At 46.8% G+C, this 23,336-nt stretch overlaps 1 protein-coding gene across 7 annotated transcripts in view; it reads right to left on the bottom strand.

Moving 5' to 3' along the window:
- Positions 1 to 1,299: 1,299 nt before the first annotated feature.
- Positions 1,300 to 23,336, bottom strand: part of LOC142589967 (epsin-2-like) — a 46,649-nt gene continuing 24,612 nt past the window's right edge. For 5 of the 7 annotated variants that reach the window (XM_075701718.1, XM_075701716.1, XM_075701720.1 and 2 more), the window contains 5 exons: positions 22,103 to 22,298; positions 19,033 to 19,129; positions 16,263 to 16,397; positions 9,705 to 9,869; positions 1,300 to 5,237 (listed from right to left, as the gene is read on the bottom strand). In XM_075701718.1, the coding sequence (XP_075557833.1) occupies positions 4,882 to 5,237; positions 9,705 to 9,869; positions 16,263 to 16,397; positions 19,033 to 19,129; positions 22,103 to 22,298 (949 nt within the window). In that variant the 3' untranslated portion in view covers positions 1,300 to 4,881. The remainder of the gene's footprint in view (positions 5,238 to 9,704; positions 9,870 to 16,262; positions 16,398 to 19,032; positions 19,130 to 22,102; positions 22,299 to 23,336) is intronic. The other 2 variants (XM_075701721.1, XM_075701722.1) reach the window with 2 other exon arrangements.

The raw sequence follows: 23,336 nt of genomic DNA, 5'->3' as shown, positions 1-23,336 counted from the left end.
GCAATAAGTCATATTTGCACTGGTTCTTATCCTGTCTTAAGCTATTTGTTTGTCATATGTCAAAGCACGCAAAAAAGATAGAAAGAAAATGCAAGAGTGTGCACATAAACCTTGGAGGCAACAGCTGTCATTCGCTGAATGCATGCTAGACGACGACGCATGCACAGCTACCAGTTCAACGTGCTGCTGACGCGGCAATAGATGACCAAAAGCACCTACAGAATGGCCCGCTTTTAGGCTAAACACCACATATAGTATTCAAACATCTATAGTTGCCTAAACTTGGCTTGAAATTCAGCAAACTAATCCTTAAATATTAGATATCTGCGTTAGGAGTCATATCCGCTTGAGGTGCCCGTACCCACATTTGTGGACACAACTTGGTCTTGATGGTTTGGTCATGTGATGGCTAAGAGAAAGCTTCAGGTGAACTAAAGTCTCATGCCTGCTCAACGTGCCTCGATCTGACTTCCAATGCGCTGCGTACTGCTACAGCCAACCACGTTACTGAACGTACTACCACATTTGATGGGATTTTCAACACCCCACAGCATGCATGCAGTCAGGAATGACATTGTGCATGTGTTTCAAGCATGTGATTTAACCTTTACAATGCAAAAACTGAGCATTAGTGACTGCACAGTAATTACTCTCACAGTACAACTTGCCAGAAAATGCACAGTACCATGCTACCACCTTGTCTTTCTAGCAGTAGTGTCAAGTGCCTTGGAATGAGTTTTGAAAGTTTGACACATTTATAGACAGTCCTTCATAATTCAAGCCTGAAGGGGCTACAAGACAGATTTTTCCCCATTGAGAAAGGCTGAAGTTACAGTGGCCTGCATACTAATGATGACGGCGATGTTCGCTACAGGTTGATCTAGCCTTCCAGAACATGTTGCCAATTGCACCACCAGAGTCTTCAGGAAAGTTAAATGAAAAAGCTAGATGTGTTGTTGAGTTCGATGACATTCAGTGGCCCTGTGCGCAGGAGATACCTGAACTTGCTGTCGCAATTCCTTTCACTCTCAGTTTTATACATGGTTATAAAAAAAAATGTTTTGAAGCAGTTCACACAGGCATACACAGGTGAGCAACAAGCCGATTTCAAATAGTTGTTACGTGCCTGCCAAACCACGAAACAGAGCCCAAGACTAGAGCTCATGAAACTGCGCTTAGATGATATATTAGAAATGCTCCTGCATCGCAATACGCTCCAGGAAGAGCAACCAAAAATGCATCCCAACTTGTTTGGGAAGGCAAGAGTGAGCAAGTGAGAGTGTGTCTCAAACACTGATCGAACATAGCGCATCGTTTTATTTTCTTCTCTTCATTCCTCCCAGTATCGTTGAGTGACACATGGCAGACTTTTTTTTTCTCCAGTTCCACAGCTGATTGAACGTTCGGCAACGTTTTATGTTAGCATTGGCCGGCATTGCAACAGATACACCATGCAATGTTCCTCAGTTATTCAAAAAAAAAAAAATTATGCAATGCACTCAGACATGCCATCATTCGCATCCACACCACGCATAACAGAAAAATAAAAAAAAGAACAAAGTGTCTCACGAAAGGAGCAACAAGCCACACACCTTTCATTCAGAGGACTTGCAGAATAAGCAATTAGCATCTCTATATTTATAAAAGCTATAATAAAACTCTGTAAATAGAAATAGTCCATTTCATTAGAGGAAAACGTCTTCACATGCAGTAACATAAGTGTTTTCTTTCTAACCTCGTTAGACCATAACATTACTTTCAAAGTTTAGGCAAAACACAGTTCATTCAGGACAGCCCTGCAATGCAGGTTTTGCCGATTATCGCACCAAATACATGCCAGACAGTGTCGAATTTCGTGACACGTCTCAATGGCACCCCCCCGTGCCGATCGAAACTAAAAAGCAGAGGATCGTACATGTGCCAGCAAGCTCCCTGCCGACGGCCACTCTAAGCCGCATCAGCAATTACCTGTTCAAGATGGCTCACTTAATTTCATTTACAGCCGTTCCACAAGTGGATTAGACATGTTAGGAGTGTCAAAAGTCCTGCGTCCATCAAGTGGAAGCTCGTGTGCTTTGTTCATCTACCATACACTTTCGACGTGGCCTGGTGCCGCAGCACCCCTGGCTCCACAACTCAATTCTAACTAACCAGACAGATGACATGGCAAGAACACCACCTGACACAGAAACAAATCCCACACACATACACATTTGTTTGAATCCCTCCTCGGGCAACTTTGTACAAGCTTATAGTAATGAGGTTACCATTCTTCGCAACAAGCTTCCTAAAACTCTCGCTAACACATCCTCCTTGCTACGACAGAAACACCGCCAGCACGTGTCACAGTGCATAGGACTGTGTGAACAGCCCCACTCTCCCCATTTCGTTAGTTTGTATAATTGCCCAGTCAGCATACACACGTGCCCTACCAAAGCCCACCCCTTCTTGTAAAAGCAAAGAGACAATGCACCTTTGTACACTAAGCCCGACATGAGACGTCCACATTAGAACACGTAAAATGTCGGCGCACGGCTTTCAGCACAGATAAGTTTTTTTTTTTTTTTAACTAGGAACAGGCGATACAAAGGATTTATGCTAGCACATTCACACTCTGAAAAAAACTGACGTCTCTCGCAAGTGACACAAGCCGGTCTCGTGCCGAAGCAACATGGCGAGGACAAAACGAAATGCTCACTTTTGCCGCCGAAGAGTCCACACGTCACGGCAAACTTCCAAGTGTCAAGAAAACATCCACGCGTACCACCGTACGTGTCAAGAGGTGGTTATATCAGTGGTACAGTAAAAAGTGCTCAGTTGAAAAGTGTAACTAGTGACAGCCACAGGTGTGCACCGCTTTTCTTTAGTGCCAAAAGCCTCCGCTACAGACTTCTCCAGCCAATGTACAAATGCATGTACGCCTGCAGAACAGCATATGAAAAGGTGAACCACTGCAACCGCCAGCAAGCAGTCTCAGTCGCAGCAAAACGAGCAAGGCTGCGCAAACCAAATAAGTGGACTGAACTTCGACTAATGGCACAGGTTGATAACGAAGGAAGATGTGCCCCGACGTAAATTTTGAGCGAGCTACGCGATGCAAAGAAGGCTAGTCTTTCAACGCCCTGCCTCCTCGACGGAAAAGAGCAAATGGTGTTTCTTCCCAGCCCCAAGTGCACGGTGCACAATCAAATTGCACGGGACAACCGCAGCCTTTTGCACTGAAGTGCAGGATGACTTCTCAAACTCTATGTAAAAGGCCGCCCACCTGCTACCCTCCACACTTCTAAACATTAGCCCACCAAGATCACGAGCATATCGGCCGTTCAGGACGCGGCAGCTTCGGATGATCCATGCGAGCCCAATAGCATTTATCGGGCAGAAGTAAGAAGAGCTTTGCTACCCACGTTGCTACCCACAACCAGAAGGACTCTCCAACGCAGACATACCGGCAGGAAATGGGCCACACTATTCAGTTTCCAAAAGGGGAAGTGCCCAACTATGACATTTATCACAAAAGAGCTGCAGACTTGGCATAAAACGACCAGCACGAGTGCAAATTTCCTAAGCAAGCTTCATAAGCATACGTCATGAACATGCATAATTGAGCCAAAACCACAAAAAAATGTCTTGGGATACCACAAGAATGGACTGCACGGTCTCTATGATCTCACTTTGCCGGCATTGCATGCTAATGAAGTCCAGATGAGAAGTTTGCGCCCGTGTTTGCCGTCTCACGTCTAGCGGTTCTTTTTCGTGCTAAATGTGGTAGCTACAAGCACCAACTAGAACGATGAATGCAGTGGAGGGAAAGCGCCTCCAACAGATGTTAACAGGCGCAACGACCTTTCCCCATTTTTGCTCAGTGTTACCTCCATAAAGAAATGGCTCCTTTCCTGCCGTCTGCACGGTAACACAATGCTCAAGAACTGCCTTCATTCTGCCTCCACTCAATGGCAAAGGTGGAACAGGGAGCACCACGTGAGAATGCATCCGTCAATGATGCCTGACGCAGACACTTTCTCGCTCCTAAGCAAAACAACATAGTGGTCCTCCAATCCAAAGAATAAAAGGTGGGGAAGGCAAAAATATAACAATAGAGCTAGTCCGTGAAATGCAAGTTTGTTTTTCGTTTCTTCTGTTATTACGAGACAGTCACGACAGGGGCTGGTTGTGCTGGTGGTCCGACATCGCTTTGACCGGGCCAGAGGTCAAGCGAGCTTGGTCGTGACGACGTGGTGCTGAGCTTCATCCCTTTACTCCGCCACCCCGTAAATGCTCTTTCTCACAAGATGGGAAAGGAGAAACGCCGCTGGCACTCCCAAGATCTCGCGTGTATGACCGCTCTCCTTTGGGAGACTCAGCTCGGAACTGGAACCGCGCTCAATTTGTAGAACATATATTTATATATACTATATATTAAAACTTTCCACTTTCCAACCAACCCCTTTACCTACTGCCGTACACTTTCACGCCTCAGAGAAAACATCTAGATAGAGCGCACACTACATCGATCCGCTGGGCCTCGTTCGATGGTCAGGTGAGTTCATTAGTCTGGCCAGCTCTGCATGAGACAAGGAAAAAAAAAAAGTTCACAGTTCACTTGTAGGAGGAGGAACCACTCGCACCATGGCTCCATCTTCGCTTGCACCTCAGAAGAAGATGGGCGAACACCAAGCAGAATGCGCAGCAGCATCTTGGCTCTTTATGCACACACCAATTAAGAAGAAACAAGGGCCTTTTCAGAGCGACAGGTAGGTCATTTAAAAAGAAAAAGAAGAGACACTGCTGGGCAAGGCAGCGGCGGGCCCGACTCTCGCGCTTCTTTTTTTTTTTCGCGGTCCTAGTGCAAAACAGAACCCCTCCCTACTGCTGCGGTTTCCTTCAGAGGAAGGGGTTCTGCTGGCCCACCGCAGCTGCACCTGCAGGCAGGCCTACGTAGCCACTGTGTGGGGGCAAAGGCTGCTGTGGAACCAGGGTGGCGGTGGCGACCGGATGCGTCAGGAGTGTCGTCGTCGTCGGGGCAACCGGTGCCGGCGGGAAGCTGCTGTTCTGCAGTCGCAGCTGGTTGATTGTAGGTGGCTTGGACGCCTGGAACGGATTGCTGGCTGCTGCTGCCGCTGCTGCTGCTGCTGCCGCCGCTGTCGTGGCAGGTGCCACCAGGCCTGACGATGGCGTAGGGAGTGGTGCCGCAAATGGGTTTGCCGCAGCGGGTGCCGGGGCACCCAACGTACCTGGCCCTGCGGATGAAAGAGGTGAAGTCTTGCTTAAAAACCTCGCGTACATGAAAGCCACTGCCGTCAGGAAACTGGCACAAGAGCATACTGGTTCTCGAGTACCCTCGAGGTTACACCCTTGCGTAGCGTATTAAAGGGACACTAAAGGTTACCAGAAACTCAAGTTAAAGTGGTAGAGCAATGTTCTAGAACGTCTAAGGCGTCAATATAATCGCGAACAGAGCTTTAGTAACCGAGAAATTGAGGTAAATGCATGACACGATTTGAGACCCTCCAGCGACATTCCGGTACTAGCCTGATGACGAAAGCACTCCTCATAATTTGTGTTACTAATACTCAACTACTCGTATTAAAAAATATCATTTCATTCGATTATAAGAAGGAAAAAATGCTACTTGTCTACGTCTATTCGATTCTAAGAAAAAATAACATTTTGACGTTACCCTTCAGTAATATGGGTGGTCGAAAGGTTTCGTTTTCGCTTGACTCTGTGCGCTCAACTCTGCGCCGCTCACGCTTTGGAGTTTCAGTAGTTTCGTTATCGCGTCGCGCTGTGAGGGTTCTGCTGGCTCGCGAAACTTTCATTTGGAAGAAGCAGCGAGAATGCCACGTACATATGTGATGTCATGGGAAGCCCTCGTTGCTTTCCCGCTCCGGAGAGCCGGTGTCGAGGCCACCGTCGTAGTACGCAACGACGCCGGCAGCGCGAGCCCTCAGCTGCAGGTCGCGCTCACCAGTGCTCAAATCGCTGAAGTTGGGCCCACCATCGCGAGCCAATCTGTCGTTGTCAGGGTCCATTGCGACGAGCGTCGAAGTTTGCGTCATAGAATGAAGTACCTTATGGTTGCGCGTTTCTCCTTCCGCTAGCCACCATACTCCCGCTTTCGCTCTGCTGTCAGCTCTGTCTTGGCTGTGTTTCTGGCTGCGCGTTTGCGTTTTGCGCAGAAAAGCCGTAGCGCCATCTGCGGACGCCGTTCTACTCACCGATGGCGCAACGTCACTATGAGACCATGATGTCAGTACTCCTCGATCGGAGGGCGGGCGATTTGAACTGCGCTAGAGGTACGCGGACGCTTCAGAACGCATCTTCTCTTAAAATAAGTCTCTCCTTGGCACGAAACAAGCGTTTCGGGGTTTCTGGGATGGTATTTCAGCAGTCCACGTTGACTTAATAGTAACCTTTAGTGTCCCTTTAAGGCAGAACACGTTTGAACTTTGACTGGTTGGGGCGAAACTTTCAACGGTAGTATGGAAGGACTGAAATCGGAGGGGTCATGAACACGGTTGTACTTTTTAAATTATTCTTGTTGTATCAGTCATAGTTGGGCTACGTTATAGAACAAGAAATCTTTATGAAAAAAAAAAGCTACTTGTGTTTCGTTATTTTTGTTTCTGATTTTTCACAAATGCACCATTTCCAAAACTACCAAAGAGCTTTCAAATTTTCCTAAAAGAATGAAAATGATATGCTACACACTGGGAACTACAGCTACATAGATACATAAAAAATTAGGGAGAAAAAAAAGGGTTGCACTAAATGAAGGTCTTGGACCACGACACCCAGAAAGAAACAGTGGCATGCCTTAGAGATACCTAAATAGTTGGCTATAATAGCTTTTTAGCTGTAACTATTTACTTAGCTATTTGGCTATACTATAATAACTGTTTAGCTGTAACAGCTAAATAGTTGACTACAGTAACTAGTTCCAGTTTTGCTTCCAAGGAGGTGCATTTGTGGCTAGCCACTGAAAGCGGTTGGGTGCAAGGATGACATTGTGACATTATGGCATTTGCTCTGGCTTGCTTGGCGTCAGTTACACTGCTACATCGGGCCGTGAAATGAATGAACAGCAGACTGCCGAGCGAGCCGGAATAACGACCCTTTAAGTGGGTAGCATTTGTTATCGGCAGAGCTTAGGGGACAGTGAACAAATTAAATACACGTCATCTCCCGCCAAGGACGCCTATTTTTGCCCTGCCCTAGGAAGATTTTCAAGCAATAATCGTAGCTACCGTATTTACACGATTGTAAGTCGACCCCTTTTTTTAAATTTGAAAGTCTGAAGTTGGGGGGTCGACTTACAATCGAAACCAAAACATGGCCCCGCCAAAAAAAAAGCGATACCAACGGGAGCTACAACGTAGTTACAATTTTATGTTTGCCCTATGGCCCTACCCGTATCTTTTCGCTATCCCGCGTGTTTGTTCGCTTTTCGGAAGGGTTTTTCAACATTTTTGAGAGTCTTACAGTGCATGCAACACTCATGGGGGAGTGTCGATAGTTGATGGAAGCGCCGCTGTCCTCATTTGCGGCGGCACCCTCAGAACGGCGGTGCTTGCAGGGAGTATCGGTAGTTCATGGAAGAACAGACACCGCTCGCGAGTTTCTGTTTCTCTGTTTAAAGGCATTGGTATTGGTTTGACGCGTTCCACTTGACTGCCGGCTACGTGCTACTTCTATGCTTCCACAGTCGTCATGAGTGCTCCTGGCACACTAATCGTTCGGCACTCGTTCACAGCAGCGTTCAAGAGGGCTGCCATCCTTTACGCTGAAGAAACAAATCATTGCGCAGCGGGCCGCAATTTCGATGTTTCTAAACGGGTGGTGCGAGAGTGGCGACTGCAACGAAGCGAAATTTTCACCTGTGTCCCACGTGCCGAAGTATGGACGCTTTCCGGAGCTGTAGGCTAAGCTTGCGGCGTACGTCGCTGAAATGCATGATCGGTCCCTGCCAGTGAAGTGCGACGTGGTCATGAAATAAGCCCGGACCTCCGCCTTAATTTTAAGGTTCTGCTCCGCCGTGAATACAACGAGTGGCTGGCGGCAGAAGACTGCGAAATTACGCCAACCGGACCTGTCAAAAGAGCCTCCCTGATGGCTGCGTGTGGTTGGGTGCATTTGGCGTGGGCTGCTGTTCTACAAGATGTCCTGGTGCGGTCGTTTGCCAAATTTGAAATTTCGCTGGACCACGACGCGCTGTGGGACCGCAGCAACGATGACGATGGCAGCACTAGTGAAGACGTGTAGTCCAGTGATCATGTCAGCTACTAATAAATTTTCGCTATCAAATGCACCCTCGGGTATGCTCTTTTTTTTTTTTTTTCTCCGGTCAAGCAAAAGGGGGGGTCGACTTACATTCGAGTCGACTTACAATCGTGTAAATACGGTAACATGTCTGATTACGGTATTTATCCTATTCTGATAAGCACTAAAACCAAAACCGCCTTTGCCTTATTTATATACTTCCCCACTTAACACAAATGTAGAGCAGCAAGGTTGACTATAAAACCTTGAGGCGAAGCCGACTTCGGGAAACCCCCCACCCCCACCTGCCATTATGCAACATATTTTTCTTGCTCAAAAAACGGGTGCACACTAGATTTCTACTTGTTTAAGGGCTTTAATGTCATTTCTATGTTAGTTTTATACTTTGGACACATAGAAAGTGGGCGCACCTATGATTCGAGGGCGTGTTAGAATCGGGCCACCAGTACTTCGAACGAACCGGTGCAGTATTTTGCCATTTTCTCTGCATCTTGTTTAATATGACCCGCCATGTAATTCAATCAATTTCATCGGTCCCATAAGGGACGAATTAACAAAGTCGGCCGTCAGTCATTTACGGTGCTGCTTGGCATGCCAGTGTTCCTTCTAGGATTTGGAGGTCCCAAGACCTTCATTCACTGCACAGAATGAAAAGTCTGAAATGCAATTTCAGTGCTCTTTTATAGTTACCAACGTTGTGGTTCAAACTGGCATGGAAGTAAATTAGCCTAACACACCCCCATGGCCTCTTACGCACCTTTGAACTGCATGTTAGAGGCGTCTGAACACATATTTTTGGGACTGTTGCAAGAAGGCAGGTGTTCCAAATTTCTAATGCTTTCTGAAGAGTTCTTCGCATGTGCATCTAACAGCCTAACGCAGAATGTGGCAGTGTCCAGGAGCACTACAGTTGAAAACCAATGAAATGTTATGCAGAGACTGGTTCTTGACCAAGTAAGTATGGTTGCGCCGTGTAGCAGAAACGCATATTGAAAACACATCACCCATGTGTTTGCAAGAGCATGTGTATGTCTCTTAGCCTTGTTCCAGCCTTACAGTGCCTATCTGCCTCCTTTCTTGCAGCAAAAATTTTATCCCTACTGTCTTACAGTCTTGTCAATACCCTGTAGACTCCGTACATGTTGACACAACAAAGCAAGCAACAGCAACACAGGTAGTGAGCTACACAGGTGTTTACATGTTAAATGGGAGTCCTCCATGACAAGGTTTGACTGCATCATAACGCAGCAAAGCACAGAATGCAGGATGCACACTGTTGCAGCGATTCTCGACCTTCTCCGAGCAAGCCGTCAGACCCTTAGTTTCAGGCATTGCCATGCATGAAGCCACACCACCATGCTACTCTCTGCTCTAGGTGAATAGGCGCGATCTCATTTCGTTGTTCACGAGACCGCCCGGCTCACCTGCGGGCCGTGTCGTGACGAGTGCGTCCAAGTTCACCAGGTTCGAATTGGGACCTAGGAAGCTCTCCGGTGTTTTCCGTTTGCTCAGTTCTTCTTCCTCTGCACTGGGCAAGGCGCGGCGCAGCCCGCCCAATGCCAACGCATCGCCGACCGCCCCAGTTTGTTCTACAGGCGTGCACGTGCCGACAACATCCCCGAGACAAGGCACAGTTTAGTCAGGGTATTTCATGTCACAGGGCATTCATGGTATGCATTCGTTGGAACACGATACACCATTTTCATTACACCGTGGTTGCACATTTCGTTTCGTGGCGGGCAAGTACGTCGCAATATTTTGTAAGAGTGCGTTGACAGCATGCATTGAAGAGATAGCGGAGACAAGACACGTTTAGTGCAACAGGAAGATGATAAGATTGGAGCCACAAGATGGACGCGGTGAGAAAGCATTGCAATGGCAAGGAAACATTGTAATGAAAGTGTCATAGCGTTGCAAACGCCACAATTTAAGACATCAGTTAATTAAGATAAGTTTTACAGGCAATTTAGGATATTGTTTTTGCAATGAGATAACCAGCACACATCATAAGCCCAAATCGTACCAGTGTTATTTCAAAGGGATCAAGAGGTACCACATACCAGAGGACAGAATGTGAAACGCGAAACAGAAGAAAGAAGAGTGCCCAATGACAGCGTTCAGCGCAGGACATTACCAGCACATTACCGATCGAATTGTTAAGAAGTTAATGCGACGGAATGAAATGCGCGTGAGAGAAGTAGGGAAAAACAGAAATGGGTGTCACCATAAACGTTGTCAGCGATCGGCCGAACAACGATGAGAGCACACGTTGCGCATCGTTGTGACGAGACGTTACCGTTGCCACGGTGATGCAGCACGGTTGGAGGTGAACGCAGCAATTGTTGCAGACAAGATGCCGTTCGCACCGCGCGATGAAGTCGAGGAAGGTGTGAGACGAAGATGGTAGACACGAAAGGGAATGGGAAAGAGGGAGCGGGAAGAGATAAAACACAAAACACACAAATCAGAGACAACACAACACCACAGAAGAAAACAGGAGAAGTCACAGTCACAGCACTTTTGGAAAGATTACGCATGGCTGATCAAGACATGCTTCTTTACACACATAGCTTCTAAAGTTTTGGAGGAAGCAAGGTGAGCATCAATACTGTCAAACCTTGCTATAGCAATGTCACATCCAACATGAAAGTATCTGTTACATCCACCCCCCCCCCCACACTGGTATCCATTAAAATCATAATGATATCAACGTGTAAACATGCTGATATCAGTGATAAACATTCCCAATATAATTCATTATACAGTATAACCTTGCTGATACGATCCCATTTCATATGACTTCCAGACACCAACATTTGCAATTGAAAACAAAAAATAACCCAATACACTAACGCTTCTTTCTTTTTCTTTACCGGTTCATAAGTTCCTAAAAGACACGACCTCTTCGCATCACCATTCAGTACATCGCCTAACTGCGATCATGTGTTAAGTTTTCCGGCCACTAGATACCGTGTCAACGAGAAAAGATGCAAAGCACGTGTGATCGAGAGCAGTAGATGCACGCCACAGCACCTTTCCTGCAAACAGCCGCTCGTGTCAAAAACGACGGCATGAACTCGGTTCCATTTCCGGTACCAGCAAATCTCCTCACGGTTCATCGCACGCCACATTTACAGCTATCCCCACCAATCCTACTGCGATAAGCATCTTCCCCCATCTGTTACACAGCGCATTGGAAGCATGCAAGTCGCCTTTAGTAGGCAATAACCCAAACGCGCTCTCTTCTATGCTGCAGGAAGCGCAAGGTAAGCATCATCTTCCGCTCTGGCAGCATTGTATTCCAGTGTTGCCCACCAGCTCGATTTCATTTCAGTTTTCCGTCGCCGTCTTAAAACACCACACATTGGGAAAAGCCTTAAAGCATATCTCGGTGGCCCGACTTGCCCAACCCAGCGTCCCAAGCCTGCAGCCATTTAACAAAAAGTTGACGTGTCATCCAGGCCTTCCTATTACAGCCGTAGCGGACGGGAAGCTGTTTACAGTTCTTAAAGCAGCACGGTGACTTGCTCTTCCCGATCACGAATGGCCGTAGCTTGCACGAGCCGTCCATGTTGGCTGCAAGCAGTACCGACACACGCACTTTGCTCATTTTACCGCCATGACATGAGGTTCCACGAAAAGCGAGTGCCTTATTCGGCAACATTTGCCAAAAGAGACCAGTTTCATCTGCATTGAAGATTTCTGCAGGCGAAAACTTCACAGTGATCTTCGGCCACTCCTTAGAAAGCCACTGCTGCATCTCCTGGCTGCTGACAGCCCCACTTTCGTCTGAAATGGCCTTTCCTACAATGCCGTGGCGGTTTTTAAACCGTTGCAGCCATCCAGTGCCACCGCAAAAGTTCTCTTCACCAAGAGCCGTAGCAAACCATTTGGCCTTTTCGATTAACATCGGGCCATCCACGGGAATATTTTTTGCTCGGATTTCAAGAAACCACGTATAGAGTGCCTTCTCCACTTTGTCAAAAGCAGCAGGGCACACACGACACGCTCCCGAGCGACTTTCCTCACCTGCTTTAAGCTTGATGTCCTGCTCATTTTTTAACAATGTATTTAAAGTACACCGCAGAATGCCGAATGCGTCTGCCACGGAGGACTTTTCTCCGTTCTCGACATGCCAGATTACCTCAAACTTTCTTGCAAAGTCCAGATTCTTCCTCTTTTTTGTCCGCGGATGCCATAGCTCACCAGATGACCGCAATCATACATGCTACACACGACACGTTTAAACACAGGTACACACAAGAAAACGCGCGATGCGCAGATGGAGCAGTCCGAGCGAAGCATGTTCATAGAATAAAGAACCAACGTTCGAGTGGCAGTCAACGCGGCTGCAAAGGAACGACAAAGGGAAAAGAACGAAAAGAGCGGGGAAAAAGATCGGCGGAATATGCCGTCAAAGGCGCTGTGGGTGGGGTGCAATTGCTGCTTCGCTATGCTTCATTTTTGAGCCCTCTCTGGCAGCGACCGTGCCGACCCCTCACTCTCTCTTCCTTTCTTCAGGAAGCGTGGCTTGGAAACGTCGCCGCGTCTCAGTGCCGCACTCTCTCTTTGTTGAGCTCCAATGGCCTTGCCCAATGCACACGCCGGCGGTACAGGAGGAGCGAGAGAGCGCGCGCCGGTGGGGCACAAGAAAGGGGGAAAGGCTCTGCGTCTCCGTCGCTAGGCGACGGCCGCGCATGTGCAGAGGAGGAGCCTGCTGACTGACTGCAGAAATGTTTTCCCCTGAGGACCGGACACGAATGTCTTTGGGAAAAGCGCACCTTCCAGGGGCGTGGTGCGACGCGGCGTTCGATATATCGAATGTCCGACGAAAATGGAATTCGATATACTATGCAATTGTCCTATACTTTTCGGCCTAGATTCGAATAAGTACGGTATACAGCTGAACCCGGCTATATCGAACACACTGATTACCCCCCTTGAAAATACTATGCAATTGTCCTATACTTTTGCATAGTATGTTCAAGGGGGGTAATCAGTGTGTTCGATATAGCCGGGTTCAACTGTATACCGTACTTATTCGAATCTAGGCCGATAGCTTTTTCCAAATAATCATATACAAAACTCTAGGGTCGGCTTAGATTTGAGGATCGTAAAGAATGTGCTAGTTTGTAAGTGAAAATAATAAATATGGTCCATAGCTAGCGCCATCTAGAAAAGTCAGTATCGCAGCCGCTACTAGCCAGGCCAGTAGCCAACTCAAATACACGAGCGATGTTGTCGCTTTGACCTGTATTGTATCAGAGCTAGTTATATGGTATCAGCGTACAGCGTGGCTTTACCATAATGGCACACTATAATGCCGCTTTCAAACGAAAAGTTGAATTGCCGCAGAGGCATAGTAAGCCAGCTGGGACTTCAGCATCGATGAGAAAAAGGTCCGTCATTGGAAGGGGCAACGGGAGACGCTTTTGCGTGTGCCACAAGGAGATGACAGCAATAAGGAAGATAAGCGCGCAATGAAAGAAATGAGCTGTTCACAGAGATCGCGCTGCGTTTTGATGCGTGCGATGGCGCGCAGACGTGAGCTTGCGTGTGTCTGCAAGCGTATGTGTGGTCTGGGCTATAGGAACGAGGCTAACGGCAGTGACGATGTAGACTGAGATCAGCATGTTCATATTAAATAAATGCTGTTATCATTTTGTGAATGCCGTCCTTACTTTTTTGTTCGGCCTACATTCGAGGTAAGTTTTCAAAATTTTTTTTCTAGCTTCAGACATTTGGTGGTCGGCTTATAATCTGAGCCGGCCTAGATTCGAGTAAATACGGTAACACGGATATAACAATTTGTTGCGATAACTGCAGCTACATTTGATGTGGCTGACATATCAGATAAAATGTAGTGAATACAGCTTACACCCCTTATAACGTAACTGTTTATAGTGCAGAACTGGCTAGAATGCGCCCTTTTTTACTCCTGTTTACTCTCCCATAGAACACACACCACTTGTAATGCAGATGCGCCAGATGAACTACAGTCTACGGTCGTTACAACAGACCTGCGTACAACAGACTTTCGGATATAATGGACCATATTTCACCGTTAGTTTGTTCTACCTATTTTATTTATGCAACGAAGTTCACATTTAATGGACGGTGCTACGACAGACTACGGGCTACAGCGGATGAAATTTGCGGCAATTTTTTTTCAAAATTGGGTGTATAAAACGTGGTTTTGCAGTGTCGACACGGGCTGACAACTGACTTGCGAGGGTCAGCCAACAATCGCAGCTCAATATCGTGTGCGTGAGAGAGGAAGGCGGGGCGGAAACATGCAGTCTTCTTTCGTGCGCGAGGCGCCGGGGGAGGCAAGGGAAAGGGGGGGTTCTATCCAGCGGCTGCTGCTTATGATGCAACTGTGCAGCCGCCGTATTTTCAAAGCGATCTGCGATGTGGACGAAGCTACCGGTGCTGGGAGCTTCGTATGCGCTGTGCTTTCGACGTTTAGTTCGCGTGCAAGAGACAGCACGAAGGTCAATTCACTCGCTGCTGCTGCCGGGCTTCCTCAACGTTCTGACAGCGAGTTCCCGCGGTCATTGAGCGAGATAAAACTACTACCGTAAAAACCGGAATATAGGTCTAACTTTTTTTTTTTAAACTATTGCGAAAAGTTGACCCTCGTCTTATATATCGGACATTTGTGGAAAAACTACGGAAGTCTTGCAACAATGGGCAAATGAAGTAAAGAAGCGCCTTCGCCATCGCCATCAGCAGCAGCGCGTCGTGACGACATTGTGGTACCGCCAATTTGCGTTTACATTGTCACACAGTTATATTGGTTAAAGGCTGCTTTTTCACATTTTGTTTCAAAATGAGCAGAAGCCGACGACAAGTCATCGTCGCCTTCAAGAAAAAGGCGATTGAGTGCGCGGAAGTCCACGGCAACCTCGCGGCACAGCGTGAATTTGGAATATCTGAAAGGAGCATTTCGTACTGGCGGAGACAGAAGCAGCAAACCAATTGAAACCGTCATTTCGTGGGCGGACCACAGCGGACTGCAAAACTGAAAGACAAGGCTGCGGAGTTCGTCCGGGAGCTGCATGTAAGATCGCTGCCTGTGACAGCCAAATGCATCCGTTTGAAAGCGGTAGAGATCCCACGCGCCCCTGGACTGGGCAGCGAGAAGCACTCGTCATACGACTCTAGTTCAAACCACTCTAATCAAACACGTTGCTCTAATTCGGAGTAGCGTTTGCGCACTTCGTGCCCTTCTGCGTCCTGTACACCCAGCCAATTTTTAACAGTATCGCGCGACCATCGACCCACGTGTTTGTCAGCACCTTATCATCACGGCACGGAGCGGTGAAATAGCGAAAGTAGGCGCACGTGTACACATGTGCGTATCTCGTTTGTTTCGCCGCTCAGCGTCGTTAATAAGGTGCTGACAAGCACGCGGGTCGATGATCGCGCGATACTGTTAAAAATTGGCCACGTGGTGGCATAGTGCTCAGACAGACAAAAAACAGCTAATATTACAGTAACCAAGTGTATTCGACTTCGCTGCTGGTGTAAATTTTCGGCAGTGGCATAATCGTGTTGTTGCAGAAAAAAAAAATTATGCCATGGCAACACAGATGTCACTACGTAACTACATTATTAGGAATTGTTCAAAGCACCAAAGACTTGGCATATGGCCCACATGCCTCATCCTGCAGGAATTTTCCTTAACAGCACACCCCCCAGAGAAAATTATCGATGCTCACCATTACACAACAGTGTTCGCTTATGTTGGCTACAGCAGCAGCTCGCGTTGGTTTGAGTTCTTCTTCAGCCAGGCGCCAAGTAATGAGACAATTGGTGCATGTTTGCTGTTCGTTTGCTGTTTGCTGTTCCACATTGACAATTTTTGGAAGGATAGAAAAAGCATGCTCTCACTTTCGTATAAATATTGCAAAAATTCTGATTGTGCCCTTAAAGACTATGCAATACAAAAAGCATGAACAAGAGCATGTTTAACCCACCTGAGATCGGGCTGGTAGCAGCCGATCGTTTGCTCAGCGTGTCAAACTCGTCCAAGTCATTTCCGTTGGTTGTGGGCCCTGTGGCTGAAGATCGCCAGGGGTCTTGGCTGCTCGACCATGGGTCTCCATGATTTGCTGCTCCAGACAATTGATTGATTGATTGGGTCAAACATCCCTGAACTACCCAAGGGCTATGATGTCAAGTGAAAGACTAAGGAATAAGTAATACACATACAAACCTCGACAACCAAACCTTTCCTTTTTTTTTTTTTTGCATTGCACGCCCCCCCATCAGAATGCAAGACAGAACAGCAGGCCACCCATTTGACTCACCAAAACATAATTGTTTGAATGAAGACAAAATGAGAGAAAAAATCACTACAAGAGCACTGCTACATTTGTTCAAATAGGGTAGATTCATATCTGTGACGCTTTCCGTGTAATAAATGCGCCACATTTTGCAACGAAAAAGGTATGCGCCTCAATCCATCAAGTTACAAAAGACATATCTATCGACCGCGAGACTGACCAGAGTCGCCACCTGGTGGACACTAGCTGAACCTCACACTTAGTGTGGATGGCACGATGCGTCGTCTGCTAGCCACTATGCGTTCAAGAGTGGGTGTACGGCAGGCTTATCCTACGAGTTTGCTGTGCGGTTGCAGCACAGTCTTAAATGGTGGTATGCATTATTTTCTTATGAAGTACAGAAGCATTTTGCCTCGAGCTGCAGCCTTTGCGCCGTAAGAAGATCAATGAGAGCATGTGTCGTGCACTCTATGTGTGATCGTCGCGATCTCTATTCTCTAGAATTCTTTCAATTTTGTTGCCACATTGTGTTTAAAGAACATCACATCACAAAATACATTTGCAGTGTCATTTTAAACAAACGAAGTGTTCTCTGCTAAGCCTAAACGCCGCACTTCACCGACTTCTCGTTGCAATGTGTTGATCATTACAGAATCTTTTCAATACCATGAAACACGAACGAGGTGGCATGAAGATCACTCAGCAGTAGCAAAAAGGAACCTTAAGCACTTATAATCGTAGGATCCACTTGACCTTAGGAGTAAAATTGCCTCACTTTCACTTAGTGGTTATGCAACCATCCTTAGCTGTTTCCCAAGGTGCCCTAGTTCGTTGATATCCCACTACACAAAAATAATTTGCCCTTGCAATATAATTTTATCCCTTTGGTACTTCGATTATCTGTTACAAGGTAGAAGCAGAAATAGAGTATTCCAAAAGGATCCTGTGTAACATTGCAGTCGCAAATCACAGGACGTCATAAAACTGAGTCACTGGCAGCTAATATAATGCACATTTAAGTGTGGCTGTTAGCTTTAAGTGTGGTTGTTAATGTGCTTGGCAGCAGCCATCATTTCCTTAAATAAAGCAAATGACACAAGTTTGGTCCTTAAAATAATTTTGAACTTTCTCACATCACTTTCATGCACTAGTCATGCAAGGACAAGCTTTACACTTAAATGCTACGTTTTTACAGTCACTGAGAAAAAAAAAATTTTTGAGATCACATGGCAATCCTGTCCCTGCACTATTACTCATAGTGACGTACCTTGTTTAGCTGAACATGGTAACTGTTTCTTATTTTACAGAAAATTAGGAAAGAAAGAAAAAAAAAAGGCAGTTATGTATGCATACAAGTGTTGAAGCGCAGCGCTCAATAACTGGCTACATCAATTTCATGGTACCAGAATACAGGCATCTCTTTGTTCCAACTTTAGTACAAGTTCAGTCGCGCAAAACAAAGTGGAAGAATGCGAGTCGAACGCGAAACAAAAAGCACCGAGGAAGTACAGAAACAGAAACTATGTTTTGCACTTCCTTCCCGTTCTGTGCACCTTGCGTAATGATGTGGCATTGGTGGGTAATACAGTACGTTTACTGCAGTCAGCACATTTCCTTCCTAAGCAGTTATCCCAAGTCACTCGCAACGAAATGCTGCTGTATACATTTCACTGCGTGCCGCCAACTGCCCGTCCACACCAACATGGCAACATTGCTTCCACTTACAGCTTGATCTTGCGGCCAATACAGTCGAATCCCGATAATATCAACCCCGAGGGAGTCGAAAATTTGTTTAGATTAAACAGAGTTCAAATTAAATGAACCTCATTAAATGGAGGACTTACTCGATGTGCTCCATTAGGCAGCAGTTGTGCACTGCGCTAACACAAGTGACGAGTTAAAGAAGTGTGGCTTCACGGCAGCACAGCGTGTGCTGCAGTGAAGCCTCATTTATAAGCAAAACATTTGCTGCTGTGAAGGCACGCCTAAAGTTAAAATTCGCATATAAAGCGCACCCAGACTTTACGGTTACATAAAAAAAACTTCTGGTGCAGGTTATACAGCGACAAAATAGAGCACTGGCAACAGGAGACATCGCCTGAGTTGCACCGCCCCACGAGTTAGCACACTGATGAGAGCACAATTGGAAGCACAGTATGTTCTAATTAACCATCACAAACGCTTAGGCGTTTTAATTGCTGGGCGTTTTCGCACACTGAAGTACACATCATTTTGAGAGGACCACTGCGTCATCGGCTCAACTAAACCACAAATTCGAGTTAAGCGGGTTAGAATTAACAAGAGTCCACTATCTCTCATTTATAAGACAGTATTCTTTGGTCATGAATACAAGCATTAAGAAAAAGTATTTAGCCTTCAAAGCATTGCTTGCCATGAATGGGACGGGGTTAGCACACTGCGCACAGTACTGAAACAAGTCCCTCGCCAAAAGAGAGCACACCTGGCTTGGAAGTGGGCGACCGCCAAGGGTCGCCTGGTTGACTACCTGCGTTCGGACGACTGCTTGTGGGTGATGACCATGGGTCCGGAGCAGCAGCCTGGTCGTGAAATGAAAAAAAAAAGATGGCCACGCTTTGGAAAAGAGTCTGTCTACCAGCCATGCCGTTTACATTCAGTTATTTACTATACCCTCAGAGCCAACAAAGGAACATTAAGGATGGCAGGGCTTAAGAGGTCATGGCTAACTCTGATCTCTTGATTCAAATACAGTCAATGTCCGATTTTTCGGACTCCCTAGCAGCCGTGAAAACATGTGAAAAAAAACCGGCAGTCTGCCTTCTACTGCCCTCAAGGGCTCAGATCGGCACAAGCATGTCTGAAGGACTGCCAGCACACTTATTAGGCACATCAACGCTCGTACTTTCGCAGCAGGTGGTGAGTGCACGCGTATGTAATTAAGGAACACTAAATGTGTCCCATGACAATTGCACCATCCTCCTATTAACATGCTTCACTGCAATACTTCACATACGCTTCACCGCGCAGAAGTTACGCGTTGAGGCGAAGCTAACTTTCGGAAAGCAGCGTTGTGTAATGTGCTGTGCTTTCAAACTTCGATGCCATTGGCGAGGATTAAAAAGGCAGTCAGAGCTTTTGCTGACAACAAATTATTTCAATGAAAAACATGGCACCAAACAGCAAGAAGCTTTGTAATGAGCATCAAAGCAGCAAGGCCTAGCGTTGCCGTGGTGGTGGCTATGGCTGCCAGTGGATCTGCATTTAGAAGGGGCATTATCAAAATGGCAGCAGTGCTGGCTTTCATTGTTACCGTTTTGGGCACGCAGTCACGGCAAAAAGTTGTAAAAATCGAACTGCAAAGGGTTTTTGCATCCGAAATTTCAGGCGTTCTTATACATTGATTCAATGGGGAACTTGGCAATGCCACAAAGGTGTCCAAATCATCGGGCATGTCCAAAAAATTAGGCATCCGGAAAATCGGCCGCTGACTATACAGACAAATGTCACTGGCAACAAAATAATAGATATAATGAAGTGAAAATCCCCTAGAAATCTAACTGCACATGTAATAATAGACATAATGAAATAATTCTGGCTCCCCCTTTGGCTTCACTATAATGAGGTTTTATTTTACAGTAAAACGTCGTTAGCTGGAATCCAATTAATTAGGAAAATCAGATAATTTGGAATTGTCCTTTGATCCTGGCAGGCGTATGCATCATTTAATGCAATGAAACTCTCGTTAATTTGGACGTATTTGGCCACACATCGGTTAACTCGAACAACTTTCAGAGCTCGGCAAGAGCGGAGCGCCACAAATGTGCGACACAAGAGAGCAAGAACGGCGTCAGCATCTACCGAAACAAGGTGGCAGAGTTTGCATCGCCGTAGTCGTCGGTGGAAATCGTACATGAATGACAGCAACACCACAACACTTCGTGCCTATTTGTGTCTTTAAAGCCTTTATTCTTGCGTTTACTTCCACACGTAACACCATGTCGGCCACACGCTATGAGAACCGCAAGGTCACTGTGCATGATCGTGTTGACAGTGGCCACAGTTTCATCTGTAGCGGTTGCGGCAAACAGCAGTTTCGTTTTCACTCAGTGCAAAGCTGTCGAGGATGAAGAGCACCTTCTACATCGCGATGGGCAGTGACCTGGCGATGCTGGCGAAAAAGTAATGAAGATGTGTGCACAGTAGTGAAAAACGTCTCTCAGATGCAGAAACGTGCTGCGGCCGTGCTGTGAAGGAAGTTGCAAGGCCTTTGCCGCTGCGAGTGCTAATCAGTCACGAGAATACGAGAATTGCATGAATCGCAATTGAATGAGAATTCGTTGGATAGGCCCCGCAGTGCTTGCTAGTGAGGGAATCTGGGTCCCTGTCAATACAGTAAAGCTTGTTGATATGTTCCCGTTACGCATGCTTTCCTGGCGTCAACATTCGCAATCGAGAACACATAAAATGACCCAATAGAGTTACACTCATTTTTTACCAGTTAATACGCTCCCGGAAAACAAGATTTTTCGGCACAAATGTTCAGTGCATCACCAAACTGTGATAGTATGATACATTTTCCAGCCACTAGATCCCATGTAAACAAGAAAATGCGCAAGGCAAGCGATCGAGAACAGTACATAGCTGTCTGCCGCAGCAGCTTCACTGCAATACTCGCCCGCCCTTCTCGCATAAAAACGCCGGCACGCATTCGGTTTCTCATTCTGGTACCAGCAAATCTTCTCCAGAGTCATCGCACGTGGCATTCACAGCTATTGCCGCCAATACTATTACGACAAGCATCTTCGCCTATCTGTTTCACAGCATGCAGTGCAGCTGGAAGCGTAGCGCATGCTTTTAATAGGCAATAACCAAAACACGCTGCCCTTCCCTGCCGCAGACTGCAATCGTATAATACGCTTTCCGGCCGCTAGATCTCGCGTGAACCAGAAAAGGCGCAAGGCGCACGCAATCGAGAACAGTATAAGCCGCCCGTGTCACATGAAAATGACGGTGCACACGGTTTCTTATTCTGGTACCAGCAAATCTCCACCCGGGTCGTCGCATGCTGCATTCACAGCTATCGCTGCCAAACCTATTGCGATAAGCAAATTCACCTATCTGTTTTACAGTGCACGATGTGCAGTGCCATTGGTAGCGTACTCCATGCTTTTAGTAGGCGGCGATAATCCATACGAGCCACTGTTTTCCCTGCTGCAGGTGGCGCACAGTTGACGGTTCCAAGATCATTCAAAAACTATTAGCAAAATATTTGCAGTTACGGATACATATTGATTATACGATTCAAAGGCCAAATCTGATAGCATGGAATAGGACACCATTCGATTTGTTGTTCAAAAGTTTTGTACATTTGCACACCCATAGCTTTTAGTTGAGCGGCATTTTGAGTTGGGCTTGCTGTCTGTTCCCTGTCACAAAGAAACGGTGCAGGAATCTGATGTACAAAGGCACAAGAAAAGACACACACACAGCGCTGTATTTGTTTCCTCTTCATGCTCTTTCATTCTCCGCTACCTCTTTTTAATTCTGCCCACCTGAGCACCGTCGTACAGCGGCATGCCCCAGGGATCTGTCACCGATGGGGGCTCGGCCCCACTGGGACCCCCTGAGGCCCCCAGGCTGAGACCCAGCAGGTCGTCAAGGCCTGATGCAGCCTGGTGGTGTGACGAAGATGGGCCAGCCCCTGCCGAGGAGGAGGAGGAGGTCGCCCCGTTGTGCAGTGTCGCCGTGCTGCGAATGTGGCAGGCCCAGCAAGTGAGGAACAAACGCCCTTACACTCCGAAACGGAGGATCAGGAACGAAAGAAAATGGTTGTGCTTACAGTTCTGGGTGTCGAAGCACATGCTGCATGTGCATTTCGAGCGAGAAACTGTGGAGTCAATGAAGAGAGAGACAGATTTGAATGGGCGCAAAAATGGAAGTTGCAACGGGCTGGCGTCACCGTCTGCCGAGGGAATCCACCGGGCAAAGCAGAAAATGGCTCTCCACCTTTCTCCCGGCAGGTGGCGACGCAAGTCCGGTACTAGGCCTGGCTGGCCTTGCTGTGCTTTTTGTGCAGCTGGTTTTGAACGCGATCTGCCGAAAGCTAATGGCAGCTTATAAAAGCTGGCTTAAACACAAGCTCACAACATTGGCATCACAAGCCTCAGTAAAATAAAAAAGATGCTGCCCCAAAGGCTTAATTCCTTGCAGTTATTCAGGTATTAGGAACACTCATGATAAGCAAGGACCTATTGCCAGTATTGCTTCCAGTTTTCAATATGTTAACTTTGGTACAGAAAAAATAAAGAACAAAATGGTTCAGCCTGACTAACACGGTTCATCTCTTCCATGTACTACCGTACTCAATATGAGCTGCAACACGATATACACCTGCTATTATTGCTGTTGACAAGGGTGCTACCACTAATTCTGAGTAGCGTTCACCAATGTGTTTTGTGCTGCTGACGGCTTGCAGTCTCTAAGTCTCTCGGGCCATAGGCAACTTGTATTCAACATGATGTACATTCCCATTTTAACCATCATATTTTGATAATGCTGCGGACTTCTTTTTTCTGGCACAGCCACAAGCCATTACGGCTGCCAAAGACAAGATATACAGTCAACGTTCAATTTTTCAGACTTCCTATGGGCCACAAAAAAAAGGCCAGAAAAAATTATACGCATGCTTTTTACTACACCCAAGGGCGCAAATTGCCACAGGCACATCCAAAATAGCTGTGAAGGCCTGCCAGTGCCCTTGTTAGCCGTACCGATGCTTGTCCTTTG

The sequence above is a fragment of the Dermacentor variabilis genome, chromosome 8, assembly GCF_050947875.1.
Source record: "Dermacentor variabilis isolate Ectoservices chromosome 8, ASM5094787v1, whole genome shotgun sequence".
In the NCBI taxonomy this organism is placed as follows: domain Eukaryota; kingdom Metazoa; phylum Arthropoda; class Arachnida; order Ixodida; family Ixodidae; genus Dermacentor; species Dermacentor variabilis.
This window is presented reverse-complemented; position numbering and strand designations above follow the sequence as displayed.